This window comes from Spermophilus citellus (genome assembly GCF_964194105.1).
Source record: "Spermophilus citellus genome assembly, chromosome: 16".
NCBI classification, from domain to species: Eukaryota; Metazoa; Chordata; class Mammalia; order Rodentia; family Sciuridae; genus Spermophilus; species Spermophilus citellus.
The window spans coordinates 10859505-10875948 of NC_138196.1; the positions used below are offsets into that span (position 1 = coordinate 10859505).

The 16444-nt window shown below is 39.5% G+C and overlaps 1 protein-coding gene across 1 annotated transcript; it reads left to right on the forward strand.

The window, feature by feature from the left end:
* Positions 1 to 3334: 3334 nt before the first annotated feature.
* Positions 3335 to 16189, forward strand: LOC308635083 (integrator complex subunit 10-like; the record flags this gene model as incomplete). The annotated part of the gene is made up of 11 exons (XM_081269338.1): positions 3335 to 3516; positions 4019 to 4086; positions 5426 to 5529; positions 6214 to 6353; positions 8387 to 8468; positions 8954 to 9094; positions 10809 to 10980; positions 12568 to 12737; positions 13992 to 14125; positions 15312 to 15343; positions 16090 to 16189. Exons 1-11 carry the CDS (start codon positions 3388 to 3390, stop codon positions 16187 to 16189), a joined length of 1272 nt encoding a protein of 423 aa, XP_081125464.1. The 5' UTR covers positions 3335 to 3387.
* Positions 16190 to 16444: the final 255 nt, after the last annotated feature.

The following is a 16444-nucleotide window of genomic DNA, read 5'->3' on the forward strand; positions in this document are numbered from 1 at the left end:
GATCACTTTTCCCAAGCCCTATCTCTGAACATTGTTGCATTGGGAACCAAACCTTCAACATGTGAGCTTTTAGGGTACGTTCCAGATCCAAACCATAACATAGAGTTCACAGAGAACTTGAGTTAGGTGCCCAGATTCTGACAGGAGGCTTCAAGACACAACGGAACAAGCCAGAAGAAGTGGACTTCCTGTGTGGGGGACCACCCTTCTGTACTGTGAGATGCCAACATGAACTCAGGAGAAATGTTTAGCTGGAGGCCACAATAAATTAAGAAGCTGGCTAAAAAATAGCCACAAATCTTACTGTTTTCTGGCAAAAAATCTAAATACATCCAGAGTTCCCTGATTTATCCCCTAAATTAAAATTGTTCATTTACAATGTATATTTAATAGAAGATCCAGGAACAAGTGTACAGCTTTGTTTTTGTTTCTTCAATTTTAAGATGAAAACCTGAAAGTTCAATGACCCACATCAGTCATTTCTGCCATTTGAAAATTCTGATGTGACACTTTTTGTTGGTTGGCTTTTCATAACCATGACCAAACTGTCTCACAAAAACAACTTAGAGAAGAAATTCATTTTGGCTCACAGTTTCAGAGGTCCAGTCCATAGTTGGCTGACTCCATCACTCTGGGCCTAAGTGAGGTGGGACATCATAGCAGCAGGGCCCTGCAGAAGAAGGCTGTTCACCTCACTGCTGACAGGATGGGAGGTGAGGGGGACACCCATGAGCCAGGATAAAACATAAATCCTAAGGGTACACCTCTAGTGACCTACTTTCTCCAGACCCACCTCACCTTCCTACAGTTACCCACCAGTAATGTATTCAAATAATTAATCTCCTCAAATGGCTCAATTCATTGATTAGGTTACAGATCTCACAATCTAATTACTTCACCTCCTGCATTAACACAGGAGCTTTGGGGGGACATCTCCTATCCAAAGCATAACATACCTTATATATTAAAACCAGTGAAATAATGAAAACATATTTAAGCTACAATCTGTTTGTATGACCTACACTTTCTAAAGTAAAAATATCCTGACTGCTGTTTAAATTCAGTTTTCTACCTTCTCCCATTCTACAAAGCCAAAAATATTTGATTGTTGAGTGGAATCAAATCCACATTGAGTGGCCTACAAATCACACATTTAGGGTGTTCCTGGCATCAAGAGGGAAAATAAACAGCATGCTTAGAACCACAAAGCTTCCTGGAGTGCTAATACTACAATGGGTTCATAGTGACAGGATGAGGTTAATGCAGAAAACTTAGCCAAACTTTGCCATCATTGAGGATACTAATGAAACAGAATCAAGTTTTTTAAAAAATATGATAAAGGGGGAAGTCTTAGAAATTTCCATAACTTCACTGGTTGGGTGGCTCACACCTATAATCCCAACAATTTGGGAGGTTAAGGCAGGATCACAAGTTAGAGGCCAGTCTCAGCAATTTAGTGAGACTCTTGTCTCCAAAAAAAAAAAAAAAGAAGGGTCGAGTTTGCGGAGATCTAGCTCAGTGGTAGAGCACTCCTGGGTTCAATTCCCAGTACCAAAAAAAGAAAAAGAAAAAACAATTCATAAGTCTTAAACAATAGCAAAACTAAAGAGCTTAGACATGATATATGCTCTTCTATGTCTGCACTTTTTGATACTTATATCTAAAACTATATACTAATTCACCACAAACAGAATTATTTATTTGTAAATTACTGGAATTAGTAAATAGATACTTTACATATTACAATAAATAGTAATATATTCATATTTATTTAAAATATTTATTTTTTTCATGTAAGTACACTGCAATTTCCATTTTCTATTAAATCAGTTTGGAATTCTTTATCTCTTGGTTTTACATGGCAGTCAGTGGCAACAGAAGTTGATGCAATTTTGCACATGAAACTTGGATCAAAAATCTAATATTCAGAACTCACTTTTTGGGCACATTCTTCCTATTCACCAAATGAATACTGCTTTCTCATCAGAGCACATAAATTAGTATTTTTCCTTCTCTCAAATGTAAAGGTTTGGTGAAAGTGACATTGATTTTGTTCCAGGGGTCACAGGCCAGAAATCTGCCTCTTGGGTTCCCAACTAATCATGTCAGGCCACTCCAAAAACCAAACAGAAAAAGTAATGGTGGAAAACAGGAAAGGAACTTTAATCAGTACAGCTATACTTGGAAGACAAAGGGCTGTTTCCAGCCCTATCTTCAGGGATAGGGAAATAAACTTCCAGATTGCACAGACAAAAGGGACCAGAAATACCCAGTTCCAGCAGCCCTGTTTAAATAACGTCTATTGATCACTATCTCAAGATCCATCAGGCAGGTGATAAGGAAGTTGCTGTTGCCAGGGAGTGATTTCAGCTCACCACAAGACATTTATGGACCCGACCTGCAGTTCCTGAAATCCATGGTGACTCAAAAGTAAAGCAGACAGACACAAATGTTCACATTTGCAGACTCATGTGAAGTCAAGAGTTTTTTGGTCTTGTTTTGTTTTCTAAATTAGTAAAAGCAACCTGTAAATCTTGGTTGGAATTCCGGCTAGAGAAGATAATTTAAACCGTGTCGCTACTTTTCCCTTGATCATCTTCGTAGCTCTCACAAGCACCCAAGAAAAAACACTTTCCAAATGTCAGCTGTTCAATAAATGCATGGGTGAATCGGTGAAAAAAGTCTCAAAACGTGGATGGATTTAGGAAAGATAAAGAAGCACCAGACCAAACGCTCCCAACGTTCCTCACCCCACCCAGTCGAGCCCCAGACTTCTGCACGGCTAAGCCGGGAAAATAACTCACGGCTCCGGGATCCGGGGAGGCTGCAGCACCGGCTTGGGCTGAGAAGCTCCCGCGTAGTCCCGCTCCTTCCCGCCTCTCCGAACACCCCCCGCGTTTCCTCTCAGACTTCTTCCCAGTCTAATCCCCGGATTTTAGGCCTCAGAGGACAACTAGTCACCTCCCATCCCTTGTCTGCTGGTCCCCTCGACTCCTGCCGATGACCGCGGAAGAAACGCGGAGGAAGCCCAGAGCCAAGTAGCTCCAAGTTGCGGCCTGGCTCCCGCGCATGCTCCCTGACTGGACCAGGGTCAAGCTGGAATCCTCAAGAATGATATCCACTTCTCCATATTTTGGAGGTAACCCTGCAGAGTCGGTGACCAGCCTCCAGTTTCATGGGAGAGTAAACCTGGCCGTCCTGGAGAGCCGACCTCAGGCGGCTGCTCGCAAAGCCCGGAACACGCTCCCTCTCCCGCTCCACTCAGCGCGCCTCCCTGCGTCTCCGGACATGCGCAGTGGCTCCCCGCGGCGGCGGCGGCGGCAGTAGCCAAGTCTCCGGGCCGGAAGGTCGGCGGTGTTAGGCTGACGGCTCGCTTGCTCCTGGGTCATGTCGGCCCAGAGTGACAGCGAGTTCCTGGTGCAGCGAGCTCGGGAGCTGGTGCTGCAGGACCTGTGGGCCGCCAAGGCGTGGCTGATCACTGCCCGCAGCCTCTACCCCGCCGACTTTAACATCCAGGTGAGGTCTGGGCCCGCGCGGCCGCTCGCGTGGAGGTGTGAGCTCCGCGCCCGGCCGCCCCGCCCGTCGCACTCCTCCCCACCTCCCGCTCAGCGCGCCGCTCCGTCCACACCCCTCCGCGGCGGAGCCCACTGGAGGTCGCGCTGGTTGGGTCGCGGGGCGGCGTGGTGTGGCTCTGAGGCTGCACAGTTCGGTTTCGCCCGGGGAAGGCCACTCTCCCATTCATTCATCCCAGCGGCAGCCATTTGCTCAGCGTCCCTTACTTTTGAAATGTTATCCCAGTGAGACCTGGGAGCTGGACGGGTGGAAGTGAGCGCAGGGTCACGCTGCTCAGCTCTGGGCAGGGCTGCCACAAGTGTGGTCCCGTGTCACCAGGTGATGCTTTGCTCTCGGGCCCTCCCTTGCCCCGGAGGGGACTCCGTGAAGGCCCACCAGGGAGGCTGGAGGTGATGTAGAACCTGCCCCGGCCCTGGGTGGTGACGGGGCCTGCTGTGTGATGCAGTATGAGATGTACACGATCGAGCGGAATGCCGAGAGGACTGCCACCGCCGGGAGGCTGCTGTACGAAATGTGAGTGGGCATCACTTACTGAGCTTTTGTTTCAGTGTGTGAAGTGGGAGTTGGGGAAGATCTTAAAAGTTCGTCTGCATCGCTGGTACCCAGAGCTTACTTAGGAGTTTTTTCCTATTGCTGACATGCCTTCTGCAGAGAAGTCATTTTATTCGTGTTAAAAAACTTTTAGCCACTAATTTATTTTGGGGATAAATTATAAATAATATATAATAAACATGTTCATTGCAAAAGTTCAAACAAAACTTAAGTGATTGAGAATAAAAAGTGAAGTCTCTCCTAAACTCAACCAGAGTTAAGTTTTGTATGTGTATCTATACACCTAGACATAATACATATAAATGTTTGAGGAGGGAGAGGCTACAAAAGTGAGGTTAAACTATCCAAATTCTGCAGCTCGCTTTCTTCTTGCATTATGGATGGAGCCCTTTCTATGACAGTATGTCAGGATTCTCTTTGTTGTTTTTTGTGCCTGTAGAGCATCTCATAACCACTCCTTTCTTCTTAGACATTTAGATAGTTTCAAGTTATTTGAAATTTTGTTCAGAATATCAGTAATTTCGTATTCATCGGAAGAGGATTCTAGGACATATTTCCATAGTTAGAAGGCATGTATATTTAAAATTTTAATCCATTACCAAATTGCTCTCCAAAAGGACTATCCCAGTTTTTATTTCCACGGATGTATAAAAGTGCCAGTTTTCCCACATCCTTGCCAACAGTGGATATTATTAATCTTTCTTTCTCTCTTGTTTTCTGTCTTCTTCCTCTTTTTTTTTTTTTGAGATGGAGTTTCACTATGTTGTCCAAGCTGATCTCAAACTCTTGGGCTCAAGTGATTCTCCTGTGTTAGCCTTGTGAGTAGCTGGGATTATAGTCATGTGTCACCACTCCTGACTTATTAATTGCTTTTTCATTCTTGCTAGTATGATAGGAAAGAATTCTGTCGTACTATTTTTTAAAAAATCTTATGCTACTCATATTACTGGTAAAGTTGAGTATTATTTCAGCTCTTTTTTTTTTTGCAATTTATAGTCTCTGATTTGTCCTTGCCTATTTTTTCCCTTTTTAGATAGTTTGTTTTAGTCTTGTTGATATTTTTAGTTCTGTATATGTTAGAGGTGCTTGTCTTTTCATTTGTAAAAACTTCTAAAGACTTTTGTGAGTACTCTCATTTTTCTAAACCAGTTTTAATTTTTATGTCTTTATTTTGGTTTGTTTTGCCATATCTAAGTATTCACTTCAAATAAAGAAAAATGTAAAGTTAATATTCTTACTTATTTTTTGGATACTGTATAAAATCTGACATTTTAATTTAATGTACATATTTTAAAAACAGGTTTGTGAGTTTCCCAGACCAGCCGGTGGTATGGAGAGAAATCAGCATTATTACATCAGCATTAAGGAATGATTCACAGGATAAACAAACCCAATTTTTAAGAAGTAAGAATGGAGTAATATTTTAATATTGTATAAGTTATCATTTATGGAATACCAAATCATATGTAGGCATTTCACTAGAAAGTCACATCTGTGGTATTGGTATAAAACACATATGTTTTACTTTTGGCAACTAAAGTCTGTAATGACACTCAGTCCCTTGAATATTTTTAGATCCCTTTAAGTTTTCCTAAAGTATGTGGAGCTATAAGTGAGACAAGGAAATTTATATTTTTAACACATTTTACAGTGACCAGAAAGTATTTGTAGACCTATGCAAAACAAGAGAGGAACTTTTCATAACTTGAAATTAAAAAAAAAAAAATTCCGTATTACTATAGCCAATCAAAGATTTCAAATTCAAGATAAAATATAAAGTAGGTGTTGAGGTCATTTTAACTGAAACAAGTGCATATTCTTTGTCTCAACCTGCAACAAGCACTGTTGTGACTGTCCATACATACCATTCTTGTGCTCTAGATTCAGTAAAGCCTCCAAATGTTTTATCATATTTCAGTAAACCTCTTGTTCTAAATACTGTGGAGTTCCAAAGCCTACCAGGTTGTAAGTGAAACCTGACCACAGTGATTGGCTATTGTTCAGTACAAGAAATTGCCTTACTTAACATATTTTGCCTCAGTATTTTCTCTCTGGAAAACATTTTAAAGGTAAATTTGTTGTACCCAGGTTTATTTGAAACCCTTCCTGGTCGGGTCCAGTGTGAAATGTTACTAAAGGTTACGGAACAGTGCTTCAACACGTTGGAACGATCAGAAATGTTGCTCCTTCTTTTGAGGCGCTTCCCTGAAACAGTAGTGCAACATGGGGTAAGACTGATTCTTTCCTGTTTCTTAAGAGAAAATAGAACTGATTATTGACAGATAAATCAGTATATTTAGGAGCTACCCTGTGTATTATACTAACGCAGAGAATCCCAGGAGCTCTGGATAAGGTAGACTTAAATCAAGAGTTTCTTTGTAAGTAAAGCTAAAAGGCCATCACTGTTGGCAAACATTAATTACACATTTTTAGGAGTTGTCTTATCAGTGTAAGGAAATAGACACCACATTCTGACAGTAGTATTTACTTATAATATTTACAGTGTTTGAATTTAAATGAGAGCCATAATTCCTGGTCTTAACGGAGATGTTTTTCATGTGTTTCTGCCCTATTCTTGCCACATCTGTGATAATTATTGAGTGCTATTGGAGGCATTGGTTAAGTGCTAGGATTTCCTGAAGAAACCAAATCTTAAATATTTCAGTAACTTCCCACAGCCTGTGAGTAATCAGGATTCAAACCCTTCATTCTGGTCATTCAAACTCTATTGGTTTGTCCTTCCAATGCCATCTTTCTGGTTTCTGCCGCTGGTTAACCTTTGTATACTTCCTTATATTTGTTTCTAGGGCTGCCATTATAAAGTAGAAGTGGGGTGTCTTAAAACTCAGAAATTCTCCCACAATTCTGGAACCTGGAAGTCCAAAAGCAAGATGTTAATGGGTCATGTTCGCCCTAAAGATTCCAGGGAAGATTCCTTACTTCTGATGGTTTCAGAGATCTTTCTTATGCCTCAGCTAGCAGTTGCATCACTCTCATTTCTGCCTCCATTGTCATGTGGGCTTTCCCTGCTCTTCTGTGTCTTTCTCATAAGAACACCAGTCACTGGAGTTCTTGCCTATATGATCAGTATGACCACATCTTAATTCATTATAATTACAAAAGACACTATTTTCTTTAAAGGTAAAACATATAACCATGCACCCCATAATGATATTTTGATCAGTAATGGACTGCATATATAACAGTGGTCCATAAGATTATACCACCTAGTGACTATATAGCCATCTTAAGTTGTATAAGTACAATCCGTGATGTTCACACAGTGATGAATTTGCCTAATGATGCACCTCTCAGGCCATATCCCATCAGTAGGTGATACCTGACTATATAAGGTCATATTCTGAGGCTGCGGGTGGATATGAGTTTGGGGGATACTATTCAAACCATTCTACTCCCTGATCATGACTCTAACTTTTAACCTTCTGTGTAGTTTAATATTTTGCATTATTCCACTTCTACCATAGAGCATTCCAGTGTGGTTGCAAGAAAGACAATGCAAAGATCTTGGTGGATTTTGATAAAGGACTCTACTATACTTGTGCAGCGGTGATGGAAAGATGGCCTTAAAACTCAGACATTTCTGTCTAATCTTGCCCATTCTGAATGACTGGCTGCTCCGCCAAACTCTTGAAAATGATGATTTTTGTCCTTCTCATGTATTTGGATATAGAGAATAAAGTTAGTTTCCACATTTCTTAGATAATCTGTTCATCTAGCCAGGCATGGAGACAGATGGATCCCAAGTTTGAGGCCAACATTGGCAACTTAGCAAGACCCTTAGTAACTTAATGAGACCATCTTGAAAATAAAAAAGAGTGGGGATGTAATTCAGTGGTAGAGCACTCTTGTGTTCAATTCCCAGTGCAAAAACAAAATCTATCTGTATTATTCTAACTCCAGTTCCAATGCTTCCCTAAAGTTTCTTTAAACATTCTGTTAACATTTTAATTTTGCTAGTTTAGTGGGGAATAACTGAGACCAGAGTGGTGAAATAATCAGATTAACTTGGCCTTCTGGGTTGTATTGCAAATGCATCAGGAAGTTTAACTATATAAACTGTGTAATAAAATACATACTTTTTTTTTTCTTTGTGGTGCTGGGGATTGAATCCAGGGCCTTGTGCATGTGAGGAAAGCACTCTTCTGACTGTGCTATATCCCCAACCCCCATACTATTTGTTCATGTAATTCTGACATCTTAAACTGCACACATTTAAATGGTTAATTTTATTTTGAAACAGTTTGGCCTTGGGGAGGTACTTTTAGAAGCTGAAACTATCGAAGAACAAGAATCTCCTGTTAACTGCTTTAGAGAATTGTTTGGTAAGAAATATTGTATTTTGTGTTACTTCCTTGGGGTGAGTAGAGTATGGTGGGATAGGTCATTTGTGGAATGCAGAGGAACTCTTTGTATTATTAAATTTAAGTCTTAAGTTTTTTTTTTCAATCCAGAAAGCATTTTAAACAACTTTTAGACTTTTAGTTTGTAATATTTGAACTTCTGAAAGAATATGTGCAGCCTTACATGTAAGTGAGAAGCAAGATCATAGCTATCTGAGTCCACTCACACCACCCAGTGTGAGTGTTGGACCTTTTCCCACAATTTTGGATCTGCTTGGGCATTTTTTCACTGCGTCCTTTCACTAGTATCCCTTTGCATGGCGATTTTTTAAAAAAGTGTGCCATAAGGGTTTTTCCTGTATGTTTTAGATGCTACATTAAATGAGCTCTAATGTGGATTTTTGTTATTGCCAGAACCCTAGGGTAGACAACTTGATCATATTTTTCTTATTTTTCCCCTTCCACAGTTTGTGATGTCCTTCCTCTAATAATTAACAATCATGATGTTCAGTTGCCTGCCAATTTATTATATAAATACTTGAACAAAGCAGCTGAATTTTATATCAACTATGTCACTAGGTCTACTCAAATAGAAAATCAGCATCAAGGTAAGTGGGACTATCCTGCAATTTTATTTAGATAGATTTAGTAACATTGCAACTTCAGAAATCCCTTATCAATTCGATTCCTGTCCTCTGAATGCATATAGTTTTGACAGTTTTTCTAAAGGATGTTATCAAGAAAACAAAGTATTACATTAGAGATGAGCTATTTCAAGAACCATTTGTATCCCTTGATCAAAACATTCTAGTTGCTGACCTGTAACATTAATGCACTTAACTCTTATAGGTACCACAGCTCAAAATTCACTTTCTTCTTAGACCAGAGGCCAGTTGAGATTCACATACACAGTCATGTATTGCTTAGTGATGGGAATGCCTTCTGAGAAATGTGTTGTTAGGAGATTTCATGATGCAGACATCAGAGAGTGTATGTGCATGAACCTAGGCGGGCACAGCCTGTGACACATCTAGGCTGTAGAGTTGAGCCTGTTGCTTCTGGGTGCTAACCCTGTGCGTTGTGTTACCGCACTGAATACTGCAGGCCAGTGTAGCACAATGGGAAATATTTGTCTAAATAGATCTAAATGTAGAGAAGGTCCTGGGACAGGACTGTACGCTACTGTAGACTTTATAACACTGAACACTTAGGCTACACTAAACTTATAAAAATTTATAAATTTATAAAAATGTATTACTGAAGTAATAAATTAACGTTAGTTTACTAAAGATTTTTTCATGTGTGTGTGTGTGTGTGTGTGTGTGTGTGTGTAGTACTGGGGATTAAACCCAGAAGGTCTCTACTATTGAGCCACGTTCCAGACCCCTGTTTTTCATCTTTATAAACTTTTTTCTATTAATTAAAAAAAATTTTGCTACACCAGGTGGTGCACACCTGTAATCCTAGCAACTCAGGAGGATAAGGCAGGAGGAAAAGGCACCCTCAGCAATGGTGAGGCACTAAGCAACTTGGTGAGACCCTGTCTCTAAATAAAATAAAAAGTAGGGCTGGGGGTGTGGCTTAGTGGTTGAGTGTCCCTGAATTCCAATACCTGGTACCTCCTCCCCAATTTTTTTTTACTATGCTGCACACACATACTAGCCATGGCTAAGCAGAGCCAGGATCATCCATATCACTGTTTTGTACGTCCACATCTTGAGCCACAGGAAGGTCTTCTAGGGCAGTAGCATACATGGAGCTGCCAGCTCCTACACTAGCGATGCCAGTGTTATTTTGGAGTCCTTTCTGAGGGACCTGCTGGAAGCTCTCGAGGAGTTGTCACTCTTTTCAGAAATACGTCCATGGTACTTTGCTTATTTTTTTCCCCCATGAGATTTCCTTTTAAGTAGAAATCACACCATGATCTTTTCTCTCCATTAATGAAACCCTTTGGGTATTGGAACCCATGTTTTCAAGCCTGTTAGGGAACTTGTTGAGGTCTACAAAAGCTGCTAAACCTTTCATTGTGAATTTTATTGGGGGTTCTTCTCTTGCAATTTCCTTTTTTCTTATGTCTTCTTTAGCTCATGTTCACTAGGTAATAGGAGTTTTTCAGCTGCATTTAATCCTGTGGGACTGTGGTTGTGTGAGCAGTCCATCATTGACCAAAGCGTTAAGATGCATTAGGTGACTGATGTGTTGGGGTTCTGCACTCTGTTCTTTTGAATGAGGAGTTAGACCTTTCTTTATGAAGTTACTATTTATTACATAAATAGTAAGTAGTGATGTTAATTGTAGGCTATTTTTTTCCTCACATCTCAGGTGCCCAAGATACGTCTGATTTAATGTCACCTAGCAAACGTAGCTCTCAGAAGTATGTAATAGAAGGGCTCACTGAAAAGTCATCCCAGATTGTGGACCCTTGGGAGAGGCTGTTTAAAATTTTGAATGTTGTTGGAATGAGATGTGAATGGCAGATGGATAAAGGAAGACGGTAATAGTTTATTTCTGAAATTGCCTATCAAATTTTTTGATTGTGTAATCTTGGGATCCTTGTTAAAAAAAATTACTTTTCTTTTTAAATTCCTTTATTTATTTAATGTGGTGCTGAGGATTGAACCCAGTGCCTCACATACCATGGCTCAAACCCAGAGCTTCATGCATGCTAGGCAAGCACTCTACCATTGAGCTACAGCCCTAGCCCACAAAAATACTTTTTTAAAACTAATATAATGCATAGGTATACTTATTTGGGGGAAGATTTTGTAATATTTAATATTTATGCAAAGAGTGTGGTTTTTCACTTTATTAAATGACTCCTAGTTGAAATATAGACTCATAAAAAGATATTGAGTTTGAAGCTTTCCATGATAGTTCAGAGAAAAGAAAAGTTACTTGACATGTGTCTGTCATGAAACCTTGGTCTGATTGCTGCCCTAATTCAAAAGCAGACATTTTCAGACTACAAAAAGTAATTTTAATATGAATAAGACACTTCTTAAAAGAAGAAATTCAGATGGACAACAAATTTGTGAAAAAATGCTGAACTTCATTAGCCAGCAGGAAAATGCAAATCAAAACCATAATGATCTATTACCCCAGTTAGAATGGCTCTTATGAAAAAGATAAAAAATAACAAATTCTCATTAAGACGTGGGGAAAAAGGAGTCTTATACACTGTTGGTGGGAATGTAAATTAGTGTAGCCACTATGGAGAACAGTGTGGAGATTCTCCCGGAAGACTGAAGGTAGGAATGCTGCATTGATCCATCTCTTCCATTTCTGGATATTTTATCCTAAGAAAATGAAATGACCATGTCAGAGACAACTGCAATGTCCAAGTTCATTGCTTCACTATTCACAATAGCTAAAATGTAGAATTTAACTAGGTGCTCAACAGATAAATTTGTATGAAGAAAATGTGGTATTTATATGTCATAGAAGATTATTCAGCTTTAAAGAAGAATGATATCACTCGTGGCAAGGGATAGAATTGGAGGACTAAGTGAAATAAGTCAGATACAAAAAGACAAATATCACATATTCTCTCACATGTGGGTGTTGAGAAAAATCAATTAGAATGTATAACAGTGATTACTAGAAGGTAGGAATGGTAGAAGAAAAGGATAGTAAGAGGTTAGATCACAGCTTCCCAAACACAGTTAGATAGAAATAATAAGTATTCTACTGAATAGTGGAAGCACAGTAGTTAACAGCAAGGTTTTCTTTCTTTCTTTTGAGTGGGGTGGGGTGCTGGGCAAGTATCTTACTGCTGAGCAGTATTATCCCTATCCCCACAACAACTTCTTATATATTTTATGAATAACTAGAAGAGAGAAATACAAAGGCTCCAAACCCACTTGGTTATAAAGGAGTTGGAAACTAAATTATCCTGCTTTGATCAGGACAGATTATACAGATGTATTGATATATACCTATAGCAGATGCCTTAAATATGTATATTAAAAAAATAACTTAAAGAGTTGCATTTGGTAAATGTAGATTCTATCAGAGCCTTTCTTTAGACCTTTTGCTGAGGAGTTCAGATAACTGATACATTTTATCATCCTCTGTCTTTCAGAAGCTATAGTGACATATTGCATAGAATGAAGGATCTCTGCAGATACATGAACAACTTTGATAATGAAGCACATGCAAAATATAAAAACCAAGTGGTTTATTCTACTATGTTAGTCTTCTTCAAGAATGCATTCCAGTATGTCAACAGCATACAGCCATCTCTCTTCCAAGGTTGGTTTACCATCTTTTTTTTAGAGTTTTCTAAAATACTTGTTTAGTAGGGATGGTGAGGAGGACACAGCTGTTTAATTTCACCTTTGTTTTTGGATCTAGAAACTGTAGAGTAGTACTTGTGCTCTTTGTGGCTGGTGATTTATTTTGACTTAGTTTGGCTTAAGTTGGTAGTTTTTAATGTAATGTTTTATTTAAAATTCCTATGTCAAGGGTTATAGTGGTACTTGTGAAACTAAATAACAAATCACATGTCACTATTTTGAAAAAAGAGCAGATGTAGCAAAGAATTTAAACAGAGTGGATCTCCCTGGGAGTAATGTTACCCTCCAGAGGATATTTGGGAATGTCTAGAGACATTATTTATTGCCACATCTGAGTAGGGAGGAGTTGCATCCAGTTACCTATTAGCATCCAATAGGTAGAGGCCAGGGATGGTACCAAACATCCTCCAGGTCACAGGACAGCCCAGAAGGTTAATAGTGACAAGGTTGAGAAACCCTGGTGTAAGTTAATTGTCCATATTTTGACTGAATGGTGTGGATTAAATTTACAAAATAAAGTTTACAAAAATTTACAAAGACATTACCATAGGCAAAGATTTAAGTGAGATGTTAAATAATGTGAATTAGTTCTAGAAAGTTTGAAAAATAGAAATAAGAAGGTAAAGTCACCCACAATAATTGTACTTTTGTGTATTGCCTTATAGTTTTTCATGTTCTTATTTTGTTTGGAGTTTATAACCATATGTGTAGTTTTGTTATCTTTTTATAGTAATTTTATGACTCATGCTTATTGTAAAAAAAAAAAAGTTAAGAAACAAAACAAATACAAAGAGGAGTGATCACTTGCTTTCATCAGTGAGAGAGAACATTTATTAACCATTTAGTTTTTTCCTACATATGTATACTTGTTTGTTCACCTATTCAGGATCACAGTGAACAAGTTTTATTTTGTTTTTTGTTTGTTTATTCATTTTAAGAAATGATACTTTTTAAAATATGTTCTAATTAGTTTTACATGACAGTAGAATGCCCATGATATGGCATACATAAATGGAGTATGACATATGTACATGCATGACTATATGATGTAGAATCCCACCATCATATAGTCATGCATGTACATAGGGTAATAATGTCTGATAAATTCTAATGGGCTTTGTTTTGTGTGATGATTGCCACACTTCAGCTAATATTAAGTATCGTTTTTCTTGCTACGTTTTTTACATTTGGTGTTTTCCGCCACCCATAGGTCCCAATGCTCCAAGCCAAGTTCCCCTGGTTCTTCTTGAAGATGTATCAAATGTGTATGGTGATGTAGAAATTGATCGCAATAAGCACATACATAAAAAGAGGAAACTGGCTGAGGGAAGAGAAAAACCCATGGTAAATCCTTTCAGATACAATTAACAGTATGTGTTTATGGTTTGCTAGACATGAATTTTGTAAAATATAGTTTCAGAACTCAATTGATAAAGCTTATTTGTTCTTTTAATTATACAGTATAATCATAGTATAAATGGGGGGTCTCACTGGAGACAATCTTATTTCCAAGAAACATTTGGCAATATCTAGAGGCATTTTTAATTGTCACAGCTATGCTCTGGTTGGGGAAGGGTTGTTAATTAGGTATCATCTAGCAAGTAGAGGCCAGGGATAGTGTCAAACATCCTCTAGCTCAAAGGACAATCCAAAAGATTAATAGTGACAAGGTTAAGAAACCCTGTTATAAGTTATTTGTCTATATTTTGACTGGATGGCGTGATTTTAATTTGCGAAACAAAGCCAAGATGACATTGCACATGGAGCAGGGTGCTATAGTGGGTACTGGCCTCAGAAGGGCAAGGGCCAAGGTGTAGGAGTAACCTGAACAACTCAGATGCAGTGCAGGAAGGCTTTCATGGAGGAGCAGCATTGAAATCTGCCTGTAAGGGTGTAGGATTTTGTCACCTGGAATTGGGAGGTAGATTTTGTTGAGAGGGGACCATGTGCACAAAGACACAAGAGGCCAGAGAATGTGAATTTTCTATCTTCTAAACCAGCTAGGCGGTAAGCCTGTGCAGGACAGCGATTTCCTTTCTTACAATACAGTCAGTAGTGAAGGCCAGTGTGTACAGGAAAGTGGAGAGGCCCTAGTTCAGGAGTCAGCACACTTCTCTCAGTGGTCAGGTAATAAATATTTTCAGCTCTGTTGTTATAGTGCAAAAACATCGACAGACAATGCATGAAAAACCACCATGGTTATGTTCCAATAAAACTTTATTTACAAAACAGGGTTGGTCTCACAGATGGCAGTTTATTAATCCCTGCTGTCGTCAAAATGCCCAAAGGGAACCAGGAGCCTCACCTATTTTTTTCCTTCCTCTTCCCATATTTTCAGTTTCTTGACTCACATTTCTTAGTCCTTGAGTAGCGCTTCTGAGGATCCTGGGTATGATGAGAAATGTGCTTAAGGTTCCATTAATTCAAAGTCTCTAAAGGCTCTGTAGTAAAAGGGTGGATTGGAGCCAGGAAGACATAAAACTCTTCTGAATTCTCATAGGTTAATAACCCTTGTTATATTTCCTCTCAGAAATACACAAACAGTTCTGCAGATGATTTGAGGTCTGACCATGAGCCCCAAGTTGACAACTCTTCTTACCAGGTTCTCTCAGATGCCCTGTGTCTGCTCTTTTTTTCTTGCCTGACATTCCTGGGTGGGGAGATCTCATCAGTGCTCCTTGATGCCTTATCTAGGTGCTTCATGAAGACTTCACACATCCCTTTCTCTTATGTAGGAACAGGTTTTATTACTGGTGTTAAATAAAAGTAACGACTTGTCTCCTTATAATTCAGTATTTAACAGCCCCAAACCATCATTTTCTCTCCTTTCTTGCCATTTGCTCTCTGGTTCAAACCAACAAAATTTCTGTGCTAGACAATCAGTGGTCATTCTGTCTCCCATCTTGCACCCTTGCTCCCCATAGCCTCTTCTCTACCCTGCAACCAGGAATCTTTTGAAACATGAATCAGATATCACACTCCTGCTTTACAACCTCTGACAGCTTCCTGTGGCACTGAGACTAAAGCCAGAGCTTGCAGAGCCATCCTGAGCCCTCTTCCTTCTGCAGGTGCACCTGCAGTAGGTACTGTGTGTCCTCACACCTGACTTGCCTCTCAGCCTCATCCCTTGTCCAGGGTGTGCTCTGTGATTTTCTCTCAGTTCCAGGCTGGAGCCTTGTCACTAAGCCCCAGCCCAAATGTTTCTCCCTCTAAAGCCTCTCCTGAGCACTCATCTTAAGGAACTGCCCAGTGGTTTCTTTTTTATTAACTACTATCTATTCTTATTTATTTGCTTTTTGATTTCCTAGCTGTGTCCCTTCACTACAGCACAAGTTCCATGGGGCCAGGGACTTTGTCTGGTCCACTAGCGCCCTGGTGGGCGTCAGTGGATGTGTGGTGAAAGAGTAAATTCACATAGATTTGGGCAGTGCCTCCCCACCTCGTACACGCTTGAGTATGTCCCCTGCAGTTAGGAGAACTGCTGCTTCAGCACATCCCCTTAGAGCTTCAGAGGGTGCTTATAATCTCAAAAGTAATTTCTTAAGATTTTACAAACTATTTGGAATTCCATATAATTTCCCCAACATTTGGAGTCCTTCACAAATTCCTGGTCTCATTTGGAGTCAGAAATGTTTTTTAAGTTGCAACAGTTAAAAAATACAC